The 14,391-nt window shown below is 42.7% G+C and overlaps 1 protein-coding gene across 1 annotated transcript in view; it reads left to right on the top strand.

The window, feature by feature from the left end:
- Window positions 1–14,391, top strand: part of EEIG2 (EEIG family member 2) — a 494,462-nt gene that overhangs the window by 355,217 nt on the left and 124,854 nt on the right. Inside the window, exon 7 of the mRNA XM_078668430.1 lies at window positions 6,271–6,366. Within this exon, the coding sequence (XP_078524556.1) occupies window positions 6,271–6,366 (96 nt within the window). The remainder of the gene's footprint in view (window positions 1–6,270; window positions 6,367–14,391) is intronic.

The following is a 14,391-nucleotide window of genomic DNA, read 5'->3' as shown; positions in this document are numbered from 1 at the left end:
TTGGCGTAATCAAGTCTAGAAAGAATTAGGGCTGGAACCAACAGTCTCCTAGCATTGAAAGGCAGCAGAGGGACAATTTTCCTAATCATCTTCAGGATCCCATAGCAAGTCCCTGCCACCCTACGTGCTTGCTCCTTGAAGTTTAAGTTATGGTCCAGCCAAACACCAAGGCTTTTAATCTGATCTTTGGGAGGGGGCATGACGCCTAAGCATCTGGGCCAGAGTGAGTTGGCATCCAGGGTGGAGGTTTAGCCACAAAACAGCAGCTCCGTTTTAGCTCCATTGAGTTTTAAAAATGTGCTGCCCATCCACGCGGAGACCCTTTCCAATCAGTTGGCCATATTAGTCTCCACATTGTCAGATTGGTTAAGAGACACAATCAATTGGGTGCCACCAGCATAGGTGACAATCTGGATGCTGAAGGGCTTGACAACCTCGGTAAGGGGGCTCATATACACATTAAAAAATGTGGGGCTCAAGGAAGAACCCTGAGGCACCCCGCATCTCAGAGGCATACTTTCGGAAATAAAGTTATCCTGGAATACTTGGAATGATCTGTTGTCCAGAAAAGACCCTAGCCACTTGAGTGCAGTTCCAGTCACTCCTACCTCTCTAAGTATCGAGATCAATAGTTGGTGGGTAACCAAGTCGATGGCAGCACTAAGGACGAGCAGGACAATTGCCACGGAGCCACCAACATCCAGAATTTTCCTGGTTTCTTCAACTACAGCCAGCAGGGCCATCTCCATGCCCTGTTGGGGTCTAAAACCGGTTTGTGAGGGGTGAAAGAGATATTTTTCTCCAGGAAAGCGGAGAGAACGAAGTTAGCATATTTTTCACCAATTTTTGAGATCCCTGGCAGGAGCGAGATCGGCCGGTAGTTTGCAAATACTTCTGGGTCCAAACTCTGTTTTTTTAGGAGGGCTTTAACCATGGCCCGTTTCCTGAGGGCGGGTAACGGATCCAGAGGAGAGTGAGATGTTAATAAGGTCCAGTATGGTTGTAGCAACCATGTCGGAAACCTGACTCAGAATAGAGGGGGGGGGGCACATCACTGGGGGAGCCAGATTTCAGTTGGTTGAGATAGTTTTTTGGGGATTTCATATCCATGGGGGGAATTGTTTCATGGAGGAGATAAGGCATTCGTGTTTGCTCCTCCAAAGGGGGTGTTTAAAAATGCTGACATAGGGGGAAACGTCGAATAAATATCTTCAATTTGTTTTAGAAAAGTACTTTGCCAGATAGGTACACCGTCCTAGAATGTCATCAGAGGGCAGAGAAGGAGCGGGGTTAAGGAGAGATTTCACAATCTGGAAGATTTAGCGAGGGGAGTTGGAGACTGTGATAATCCTTTTTTCATAATATAGGGATTGAGCACTTCTAATTTCTGCTTTGTAGGCTTTGGTGGCCTCTCTATATTTGGTGTTCTTAACAGAAGAGAAGTATTTCCTCAAGCTTCTCTCCAGGTGTTTACATTTTTGCTATAACTCTCTGAGCTTGGGAGAGTACCAGGAAATTCTGTTAAGACCTTTCTTATTGGGCATCCATTTTATGGGGACCAACAGGTATAAGGAGGAGTCAAGCCAGTTATTAAATGTGTTGTTAGCGGTTTCAGGGTCACCCTCTAACATGGGTCTGGTATTATCGAGAATTAGTGCCCAGGACTCATTGGGGAGTTTAGACCAATTCCTACTCCATTTTTTAACCGTATCCAGGGGCTCACTACTAACCAGAGGGGTCCATGCGAAGGAAATCATATGATGATCCGACCAAGGTATGGGGATGGGTTTTTCAACTGCAAGGTTATCAGTGTTGGAAAAAACAGGTCAAGAAGTTGGCCTTTTTGGTGGGTGGGGCCAGTCACTTTCAAATTAAGTGACAGAGCACTCAGACTATCGGTTACTTCCTCTGCAGCAGGTGAGGACATATCGTCAAAATGGATCTTAAAATCTGAATCAGATATCCGGGGGGAAGTGCTTGAACCTGCACCGGATCTGATGTGTTGGTGAGCCATGTTTTGGTAAGAAACAAGGCATCTAGATCTTGTTCTTCTAACAGTAGCCGGAGTTCAATTGCTTGCTTAGGCTTCGAACGGCAGTTCAATAAGCACATTTTAAAAACAGTTATCGATGTTGGGGTCTTACCAACTGAAGTTGTGGCCAGGGAACCTAATTCAAAAGGACAGTGAGGACATTTTCTCCTAGAGTCTGTCGGCACAATTGAGTGACTGCATTTATGTTGCACAATCTCTCTGAGGGCATGCAGCTGATCTGCAGTGTAGGAGGACTTAACTCTTGTGGGAGAACCAGGGGTTGTGGCCCCTGGGCTCGGTCGGGTGCAAACGGGCTTGCCTTAGGCACGTCAGTGGAGCACCTGCTGCGCACAGCTGCGTCATCCGCCCCTTATGAAGTATGGCGAACTCGGAAGCCTTCGCAGCTGGACCTCTAACCTGAGTATAAAGTGCCCGTGCTGAAAGGTCCCCTCCTGGAGCATTGAACACAGCTCCTTCCCCCAAACAGCGATGTACAATGTTATCAAGTAAGAAATACAATTTTAAATAGTTGTGCTAAGTAGCAAGGTTTTTTAAAAGAAAAAGGCGGTCTCTATGAGATTAGATGCTTTCTGCTGTTATGAACCGAACCGCTTATGTTCAGTTAATGTGCTCTGCCTCACTGCGCGAACACGGAAGCCGTCGCAGCTAGACCGCTAACCTGGGTTTAAAGTGCCCGCGCTAAAAGATCCCCTCCCGGAGCATTGAACACAGCTCCTTCCCCCAAACAGCGATGTGCAACGTTATCAAGTAAGAAATACATTTTTAAATACAATTTAAAAAAGTTGTACAAAGTAGCAAGGTTTTTTAAAAGAAAAAGGCGGTCTCTAGGAGAATAGATGCTTTCTGCTGTCATGAACCGAACCGCTTATGTTCGGTTAATGTGATCTACCTCTATGTTATATATTTATTTCCGAGATTATTACTCCACATTATAAACACAGCTATCCACCTTCTAAATAAAACTATTACAAGCTATTATGCAAGATTTAGAAATGCCAAAATGTAGGCAAGTGATCAAGATAAGTAGGTGGGAGGATCAATGGGTTGCCAGTTCTCAGATATACACTCTTTAAACATCAAACCAAATCCACCATACTTACCTCTTCCAAGAGGAATGTAGTGCCTCTCATATTTCAAAGAAGCTGTTTACTCAAGGACAACAGAGATCTGACGCTGTCGTAAACAATAGCTTTCTGGGTGCATTCAATGCCGACCCATTTAATCCATATGGCTTCAATAGTGGTAAACACATAATGTTAAACATTTCACAATTTCTCACTTGCATTTGCACAGCAGTATGTTTAAAAGAATCTTTGCATGCATTGTTAACAATTGCACAGAAAGCGTTTGATATTGGAAACTGGAACCGTGTGTGTGGGTTTTAATGGAATGGTTAGATTCAAGCCAAACGTGATTCAAACAATTTAAGCATTGTACTGCCAAAATTAGTGATAGATCAGCAGATGCAATCTCCTACAGTGATTATTAAAATAATTAGAGAGAGATGTCCTTTACGCCCATACATTCTGTTATTTTTATCAAAGCTTTAGACACAACGTTACATGTTATAAGAGACATTCCATATTATAAGCTAGGCCACATGGGTCCATTAGGGGAAACTATATGCAAATTATGTATTGACCACACCTCCAGTATTTTTCAATGAAATAAATAGCCCAGAAATTCTCAGGACTCTTGAAATCCCCCTTTCCCAAATGAAATTAAAGATTATGTGACAAAGCTTAAGGTTGTGAAGGATGCAGGCTAAGTTGGTTATACTATATACAGCATGCTTTTATGAAAAAATTGTTTCCCTTTAACTCTATTTCATCTTGACATTTTCAAACAGGTTCATTAATTTAAGCCTCCGTGATCATATGTAGCAGTAGCACAAACCCAAAAAAGACACAGAATTAGCAACATATTACTGTCTCCATTTATTTTTTAAGCATGATTTCAATATATGTGCACACACCCTAGAAGAAAACCTTTGATAAATCAACCCTAAATTAATTGGTGCTTCCCAGTTACGTTATAGTCATTAAAAGGCGGCTGGTTTGCAATGATATCAGTTAATTTTATCACTTAATGAACATGGCAGGGAGCTTGTCATGGTCAATTGAAGAAGTTGCCCTGGATACCAAAACATGTGCGTCGGAGTTTCATTCTCAGTATCTTGAATTGGGTCTCCTTTGGTGAATTGTGTAGCCATATCATTATGATGATATATTGCACGTTCAAATCATTGAATTAGATGGGTTACCTCGTCCCCAAAGTAAACCAGATCAGAGAGTAAATTATTGCAGTTTTTCAGCATTTTTGCATTAAAGCCTTTAACTGTTAAGTCATTAAATAGGCGACTTTAGAAACATAACTTTCTGGTGGACAGAGCAGAAACCTTAAAACGAATTATCGCACCTCTGATATATTAGATTATCAGCATTCTCCCACGTCAATTTCTAGTAACTTTCTGTGGATCATGTATTGATGTTCAAATTTCTGTGAAATGGAAAATGATAGTGGAGCTTAGAAACTGTCTGAAGATGTGGATGGAGCTAATGTGAAAGATTAAAAAAAAAGTAGTAACTTGAGTGGTCAGCCACACCTAGAGATCAGTAAATGCATGATTCTCAGTAATACATTACAGACTTCCACATTTCTGTAAAATAATACATATAATGCATTGCTAGAAATACACAGTACTAGAGCATCATTGGGGCGATTCAAAAAGGAGGGTAACATTTGTATCTCTACGCAGATGGCTGTCTTTCACATGCACTTGAAAGCAAAAAATGGTGCTATGAAAATGAATATCATAGTCAGAAAAGACTAAGTAAGAAATGGTTACTCTAAACTCCGTCATGTGAATGTGCAAGTTTCAAGTGGCTAAAAATTAGGATGAGATTGGATAATTATTTGACGTGCATATTAAAGTCCTCGAATTATACTGAACGGTTTACAAATCACAAAAATATTCTAACATTGCCTGGAAAATGACATGGTTATCTCTATACAAAACGTCTACCTCTGCTGCTGTACATCAATGTAAACTGCACATACTATTCTAGGAAGCTCCCTAAAACAGAACCCGCTGGTATTCTTCATGCTTGGCTGTAGAGGGAATGTAAGGGGTACGTCCATGGGAAAGAAACAGAGATTGCGAGGTTCGCAATGGAAAATAATGCAACATTTAGATTTTCATTTTTCTCACCGTGCCTTTGTTTGGAACACAAAATCTACTGGGGAAAAAAGCAGATTCTCAGTATCCTGTGTGATGCAGCTGTGGAAGAAATGCTGGTGGTTGGAAAAATGGAACAATACGTACTCAAAATAGTGTATTGCTTTATGCTTTGCAGTGAGATGAAATAAATTCAAGAGCCAAATCAGCTTATAAACATTGGGCTGAAATTGATGACTGTGTTTCATAGAATACCTTAAAGAGGGCGACCAAATCCAAGGGTTAGAGAAATTCTTACGTCTCTATAGGTTATTATAGTATGTACTCTAAGCTATAGAAGAGTGCCACCCTGCAGGTAATGAAAACTAAAATGCATATTGCTGGGGTATTTACTCTCTGGAGTTACGCTTATTTCGTGCCAGTACTGGCACTGTTTGATGTTATTTATGGTCATTTAACACTTAGATTTGTTTAGTTTACTAGCAGATTTCTCTCGCTATTCTTATGTTGATTTTTGTTTTCTTTTGTGCTTGTCTTGCAATGAATGTAATCAGATGTTTGGAGATCATGTAATATATGTTTCTTCTTCAGCTACTGAAGCTTTGTATTTCTTGCAAAATGATTCACTAAAAAGATTTGAATTTGAAAAAGTAATTGAGAAAAGTTATCCAGTTGTTTTCTTTAAACAACTGCAACTTTATTTAGCAATAAGTGTCTGCAAGTAGGAATTGAAATAAGTTTCAAACTTATGTTATAAAATACGTACTTCTAAATTGCAATCATCCAATGAGGTGTTTAGCTGTTTATTCTCCATCGATGGCGCATAGAGGTATGCGAGATGGCAATGCGACGTTACCATTAATTGTTAATGTGTTTATGTAACGGTAAAAGATTTTCTTGCAAACTATTTGCTGGTAGAATGTGCTTTTATTCATCTTGAGTGATTTATGATGTTGCTGCATACCCCTCTATAATTCCAGTGATTAAACATGAGACTGTATGTTAGACCATTGTATTCTTAAACTAGTGCATTTTGCAGATCTTTCTGGAAAGAGTGCCTCTGTCCCAGATGAACTTGGAGCCTATGGACATTCAAGGACATCAAGCTATGCAAGCCAACAGTCAAAGGCATCAGGTAATAATGTGCAGTGTTGATCCTTCCTTCTTTGGTAACGTTTCGGTGGGTTCCAAACTAGATGTGTTCTTCAATCTTAGCAACTCCATGTTGTAATTTGTGGGTGTAAATCGTAGTTTGCACTTCAGAGTTTTCAATTCCGCTTTTGTTGCTACACTAACTCTATGGGCTTATCAGACAGTGGAAAATGCCTATGGATAAATCTATGAAATGCTGCTCGTGATTAATTTTAAATTTTATAATTCTGACAGTTAACAAAAAAAAAAAACTATACTTTGTATTGCAATTTATTTTTCACCCGACATTTGAATCGTATTTGTTTACTGCCAATTCATGATTAATATGTCTTGTTTATGTGTGCATTGGGCTAGTTACATTTTGATACTTGTTTCTGTGTACACGCTGTAAGGCTGTAGGATAACATTGATAATCTGATGTTTTATTTCAATGCTTATTGAACTACTTTGTGTAAAGTTACTGCATTTTTTTCATGCCATCTATACCTTGTTCTAAGATTTAAGAACAATTTGGTTAAATTCCTCAGTATTTTTTCTTGGATGTAACTTGATTCACAGAATATATTACGTTCTAAATCTCAACCATTTAGGTTTGGCTTCATTTTCTGGTCTGCATCAATAGAAACTGCTATGCATAGCTCTTAATATTTGAGCTCCCTGCCTTCAGATGATCATTGTTGGAAGTGGAGGTTATTGTTCAGGTTATAGCATTCTCACCCCCAATAGTTTTAAGTCAATACATGTATGCCCTCAACATTTCAAGCCAATATCAACGTTAGTGATCACCTGATAATAATGCCTGTGCTTTCGACTCCTAGTTGTACTGTACCCATGCAGGCATGAGATATGTGAGCACCAATACCAGGGGGAAATTACATTTGTCAATAGAAACATTGACAGTACTTTGGGTAGATATCTGGAATGTTGTAGTTTTCTCCTGTTGCACAGAACAGTCCTCTTCCAATAACCTTTTAAGACCAAACTTTAAAAAAGGAAATATAAATTCAGATAGACATTTAAAACAGCATGCCTGGTGCAAAAAATTGGGTTACTGGTTGGAGGAGTGTAAACCCTACTCAAGCGGCAACTACAGTTCTCTGTTAAGATGAAGTCACAAGCAACCAACCTCAAATTAACCTGTGCTGATCCTCCTGGTAGCTTGGCACAAGCAGGTAGACTTAACTTAAAGGCAGTGTGTAAAGTATTTATGTAGCTCTTCAAACAGTAATAAATTGAAAACACAGTGCAAGAAAAATCCCACAATAGTTTAGAAAAATATTTAAATTTAATAAACAATTGAAGACCAAAACGACAAAAATTCCGAGAACCGCAGAGTTGCAATTTTAAAGGTTTCAGTGAAAATAACGCCAAAATGCACAAAGCTCCAACTGTGGTTATTTTTGTATCAGGACAAAGTCAAAAGTTCAGGCCTGCCACGATGGAGTGCAGGCTGGTTACAGGGACCAAGTTAAGCCCACTGAACAGTTTCTTAAATCCTAGTTGTGGAGCGGCTTGAAGTCCTGCGCCGATATGTGTTGTGGAGCAGAGGCGAAGCGCAGACCTTGCTTGGGGATACATTGTGTAGTAGCAGTTCAGGGGGTTGCTTTGGGTGATGCGGGGTCCTTGCGTGGAGATGCTTCACACAGTGGTGGTTCTAAGGGCTACAGTGGGTGATGCTAGGTCTTAGCATGAAGATATCTCGCGCAGCAGCAATTTCAATGGTCTGTGATCTGAAGTCCTGCATCAGAGATGTCGCACTGTGTCAGTTTTTCTCGGAACAATGATGGGCAGACAGAGCACCTTCAGGCCCATTCCCAAGAGTCCAGGACTAGGGCCGCAGCACTTGGGGGTGCAAGACTCACAGCGGGCAGAGTAGAGGTGCTGGGTTCAAGGTTGCTAGAGCCCTGTTCTGTCCCTGAGTGTCTGATCAGGAGGCCAGCCATCTAGCCCTTGCAGCCACTTTGGTGGTCCTGGGTCCAAGCTGCAGGTCCAGTCCTTCTCACATAGGCAGGAGGGAAGCAGGAAAGCACAGCAGCAGTCCTTCTAGCAGAACAGCAAGCCTTCTGACTTTTCCACATGTGTACTGAAGAGTTGGATCTGAGGATCCACTATTCATACCTGCTGCCCCCTTTAAAATGGAAGAAGGTTCTAGCGCATCCCCTTTGAACCCCTTGAATTTCTTGCCTCCCCCGTCCTGGCTCCAAGCCCGCTTCATGAGCAATGCAGTGGTGACAAATCCTATGTGTGAAGGCAGAGCATAGCCTATTCAGTTGCAAGTAGGGCAGTGCACAGCTAAGCCCCCCATTCTGCCCGTTGACGGTCCATCCAGGAACACCTAATCCCTCTATCGGAGGCTGTCCGGAAGGAATACACATAATCCAACTACACCCTGTCATGTGACTTTGGAACAGGCTGCAAGTTCCAAATAGTTCAGGCATATGCCAACTTTATAAAAGTGGCATTTTCAGAATTGTAACTTAAGATCTGACTATACCAATAAAGAGGATTTTATTTATTACAGTTGGGCACCAAACATGAGATTCCTATCTGCTCACAATTGTTGGGCACCAAACATGAGATTCCTATCTGCTCCCAATTGAAAGTTATCATTAATCAAATGTTATCCTATGGGATAGATAGGACTCACAGAAGTGACAAACAAATGTAGGAGTTTTTCACTACCAGGATATATAAAACTTAAAAGTAAATGTCCAGCTTTTAAATACACTGAACCTGCAGACTGGTGCTGTGTAGGGCCTACCCCAGGGGGACATATGTGTATTTAAAAGGGAGGTTTTGGCCTGGTAATAGGTTATCTTGCCAGGTTAGAATGGCAGTTTAAAACTGCCCACAAAAGTAAAGGTTCTATAGCAGGACTTAGACCTGTTTAAAGAGCTACTTAGGTGGCGCAATAAGTGCTGCAGGTTTACTGGTAGCATTTAATTTACAGGCCCAGGGTACATGTAGTATCACTTTACTATGGACTTACAAGTAAATTAAATATGCCAATTGGATGTAAGCTGATTCCACCATGTTTAGGGGGGAGAGCACAAGCAGTTTAGCACAGAGTCTCCATTGAAGAGATCACAATTGAACTGATTTATAAACAGAATATTAACACAGATACCTATTGTTTCTTCCTCTCGTCTGCTTAGCTAACTCTTCGTATTATTGGCCCTTCTGTATGTATGTGGTATTTGTGTACGGCAAACCTAGCTAAAAGACAGCGTAGGGTCAAAGGCAAGGATACAGTCAACAAGTGATTTGAGAATTAGCTGGTTTTGTGGGCTATTATTGCATCATGATGTAGTGTTTTTAAAGAAGTGCACCTTCACCTCTTTTCTGAATTGGAGCAGGGACAGGGCTTTGCTGATTAATAAGGGGATGTTGTTCGAGGTCCTGAGTGCATGGATAGAGATGCCCTGCTGTCTTGTCTTTTTCTTTTTGACACTTTATCTCTATGATTGTGTCCTGGCTGCAGATGTGACGAGAGCAAGCGGGGATATTGAGCTTGTAAGCAAGGTAGGCTGGGGTGCACTGTATATAATGCATGTGGTTTTGAAGAGGGTTTGAGCCACGAAGGGAGCCCCTGGATTTCCATTAGGATGGGGGTGGTTTGATCATATTCTTTGAGGCCCTGGATGTGACATGCTGCAGCATGTAGGATACCCTTAAGTGGGGGGGCTAGTGTGGAGTTCCGAAGGCTATGGATCAAAGAGTTCACATCATCTAGATGAAGTACTACAAGATCTTTAACAGCATTTCTAAAGGTTCTTTTTGGGAGGAATTGTTTCACTTTCTTCCCTAGTGAGAGCTTTCTTATGTAGCGTATGTTTTTTGAAGATGAGCTTAAGTGTCCAAAGTGAATCCAAGGGCATTGGGTGAAAGTTGGGGTGCAAAGCCATCAAGGTTCATGCTTTTGAGCCAGGTTTCCACTAGTTCTTGTTTGTTGTCAAATAAGAGGAATTTATTCTTGCTGGGGTTAAGCTTTAGAAAGGTGTTTGGGCATCCGGGTATGGATGAGGTGAAGGCAGTGGTTGCAGATTCCTAACTGGTGGAGCGATCTTAGGCGTCAGACTGGATCCGAAAACCTATAAGCTCTCATGTCACTGGTAGGGTGTGCTGGCTTCGTATTAACGCCGGAAGTTGTGTCTGGCGACTTCATCAGAGTCGTGTAGCGCCTGCCTTGGAGCACTACTGTCCGTTCCCTTTTTTCTGTACCTTCTACACAACTCCGGAGCATACTCTCCGAGGAGAATTTTACTGCCACTAAAATTAAAATAGTGCAGTACTGTGTGCCCCCACCCCCCCTATAAAATCTGGGTTTAAACATTGGAGTGACTGTGAGAGACTGAGATGCCCATCACTGATCTCCATGCTGTTTACCTCTAGTGCCCCGGGTTGGACCACGCCTCCCGGGCTTATTCCTTATGCAGCAGCATGCATCCTAAGGCCATTAAAAAAGAAAGAAGCTGAACTCTATAGTTCGAGCCAGGGAGGACAGACGAAATAGAAAACACATTAAACATCATTCCAGGACACCATCTGCTTCATCTGGAGTCAAGCGGTAGAAACACAAAAAGATGAAGTGCTCCAGAATCAAGTTACCCCATCATTCTCCCACTTCTGCAGGTCATTAGTCTTTGGAGCTTGAGTTAGTCGTCCTGCCCTCAGTGGCCCTGAATTGTCCTCGGTCTCCACTGGATTTTGTAGTGCCTCACAGCCCAGTGCCAACTTTCCTGATGCCTCGGTCGGACCTCGCAGTATTCTTGAACGCCTTGTATTCTCTTTTTGCAAAGGCTTCTATTCCATCCTGCATAACTGTGCATTGTTTGGCTCCATATGAACAACCTGTGTTCCTTCCTATGGCTCCAATGCAAACTGGCTTCGTACCATCAACCTCAATGCCAGTTCTGCATTGCTTTGACCTAGTTCTCCGATCGCACTACGCCTTAGACAGCGCTGTTACCACCTCCTCTTCTGGCGCCAGACATGACACCACCGGTGCTGCTACCTGACCCCTCTCAAAGAGATACTATATGTCTCATTGAAGGAAGAAACATGCAAAAATACACCTAATGAAATATTTGGCTCTGATTTGGACTCTTTAGACCTGGGGTCTCCAACCGTTTCGATAAGAAGAGCTACTTATGTTCAACAAAAATCATGGTGAGCTACAAATATTAATAGTGTTGTTTAGACAGCATTGCGTTAGTGGCCACCCTATACAAGACTGCCAATGGCGATTGCCTCCCTGCATCAGACAGGATTGCCAATAGTAATGCAAGAAAAGTTTTATTTATTTTAGTATTTCTAAAGCGCATTAGACAACAAGTTATCAAAGTGTTTTAAAAGGAGAACAACAGGACCAATATTAGCCCAGACCAAGCCAACCCACAGTAATACTCCCTAGGCGAGAGCCTAATCTGTAAAAAGCCACGTTTTAAGTTGCTTACGAAACGATAGGTGCAAGCTCAGTCTCAGGAAGGGAATTCCAAAGCCTAGCCGCTGCCACCGTTCACCCCCACCTAGCTTTCTTACAGCGTGGGACAGCTGCCTTAGGCACCCTGTTGATCTCAGAGGTCTCCTGGGAGCATACCAATTCAGGGCAGTTCTAAGATATCATGTTCCCTGAAAGTAAAGGGCTTTGTGTGTCAGGCAATTGCTTTAAAGGACACCCTCTCTTCGCAGGTAGCCAATGAAGACGTTTCAAGCCTTAACATGTTGAATGATTTGGACCTTATGTAGAGAAGATTGATTGAAGAAAAGGCATTATTTTCTTTAACATTCTAATCATCTGAAAACCGGAACTAACAGTTCTGTTAACCTGATCAGCAGCTTAGCATGTAGATATATTTTGAAAATTCCATCATTTTCCTCTAAACATCTTATCAGCTCTCAAAATTCACACGTTTTCATCTTGAATACAAACTTTTCAAGTTTAGAATATATATGTTGATTCATCCAATTAAGGATGTACATAGGAGAGCTACTTACAGGGTAGGTCAAAAGCTACCTGTAGCTCATGAGCTCCTTATTGGATATGCCCGCTCTAGACTTCATCCTTGTTGGGGACACTGGCAACAATCTTCAGAGGATTCCAGGGTCTATTCTCTGCTAGTGGTTTGGGCACCTCCCCAGAACTAATCATGGATTTCCCCTCTCGTACCCCTACATCATAAGTGGTGTCCTCCACAAAATTATCCTTAAGGCTGCAGAGGTGTAGGACCTACAACTTCTAACCACGGACGCTAAAAAGAACATCCTTACAAAAGTACTCCAGAAGCAGAGCCATTGCTTACTTTTAATGAAGCCATAATAGCTCCATTTATGCTTGGGAGAAACCATTTTCAGGTCCTGCAGTCAACAGATTAGTGGCCCGCTGCTATCGCCCTGTGCCAGGTGACCCACCATTCCTCTCTGTCTACCCTTCACCAGAGAGTCTTGTCATACAGGCTTCCCGTCAACACCTGCTTACAGGGAATCAAAGCGACTGGAGGCCTGGGGGGAAAAAACCTTTTGTGCGAGAAGCATACCCTCAAGTCCATGCATGCAAACTGCCTTCTAGCACATTTCATTTAGGATTTGTAGGATATGGCCCATATAATAGTCCCTACTGTACAAGATGACATGCACCAACATTTACAAGGGGTTAACTCAACTTAATCTACTCATGGAATGCTTGGTCCTGCCGGACCAGGCTGGATTTATCCCCAACCGAGCAACTGCTCACAATCTTCGCACTCTGCACGCTGTTCTGCAGGATATGACCCCTAAATGTAAGGCTGTGGCGGTATTCCTTGATGCCACCAAGGCCTTCGATTCGCTAGAGTGGGACTATCTCCTTGCAACACTGCAACACATGGGTTTGCCATTCCGCTTCATCGATTGGGTCCGCCTATTATATACCCAGCCGACTGCCACTGTGCTACTCAACGGGGCCAGATCTGAATCCTTTATTGTTCAGAGAGGTATGCGGCAGGGCTGCCCCCTTTCCCCGATCCTGTTCGTCATCGCGATCGAACCCCTAGCCGCGAAACTTCGCCAACATCATAACCACCGTGCCCTTAACTACCCCTCCCGCCCGCTACTAGTATCCCTATACGCGGATGATATTACTCTTTATATAGATAAGCCGCACGTGAACCTCAACCCAATTTTGCGTGAAATCACTAAATTTGGAGGAATTGCCGGAGTGCAAATTAACTGGGGGAAGTCTGCCATTTTCCCACTAACTGACAACACCCACCCCCACCCACTCGATTACCCTCTTGTGTGGGAACAGGACGACCTGAAATATCTAGGTATCCACATCTCTAGACGAAATGATGCGGGCTAACTATGGCACCGTTATTGATAAAATTACTGACAACGTCACCAAATGGATACACCTCCCACTATCAATGGCAGGAAGGATAGCCCTGATTAAGATGGTGCTTCTTCCTAAACTATTGTACCTATTCGTCAACATCCCATATAACCCAGGAAGAGTCTTTTTCAGTACCCTGAGATCTCAACTCACAAGGCTGATCTGGGGTGGGAAGCAAGCGCGCCTAAACCTTGATACTCTTATGCTCCCATTCCATTCAGGCGGCTTCGACGTCCCTAACTTCGAAAGATACTATGATTGCGCCCAGGCACACTTTGCTGCCTACTGGTATTTCCCACCTCCTTTTATGGCGCACCTTGCAGTGGAGGATGGGTACATGGCTCCCACAGCCAGCACTGGCTATCTCCACTCCACACTAGGGCCCAGAGAACGTGACCCCTCCACAGTTGACTGCACGGTGGCTGCATGGCGCCGGATGGCACAAATCCTTGATTGCGCATTCCTGTACTCACCTAAATTGTCTCTTGTAAATGACCCCAGACTCCAGGTTACATCCGAAGCAATTGGCCGTAAACTTCTCAGAGAATTGGGATATGGACATTGGGGCGACCTATATTTGAATGGAACCTTCCTTACCTCTGAACAGTTCTTCAAGGATAGGACGCCCTCAGTCATGGA

The sequence above is a fragment of the Lissotriton helveticus genome, chromosome 1_2 (genome assembly GCF_964261635.1).
Source record: "Lissotriton helveticus chromosome 1_2, aLisHel1.1, whole genome shotgun sequence".
Classification (NCBI taxonomy): Eukaryota; Metazoa; Chordata; class Amphibia; order Caudata; family Salamandridae; genus Lissotriton; species Lissotriton helveticus.
The sequence above is the reverse complement of the archived record's forward strand: the minus strand, read 5'-3'. Positions and strand labels throughout refer to the sequence as shown.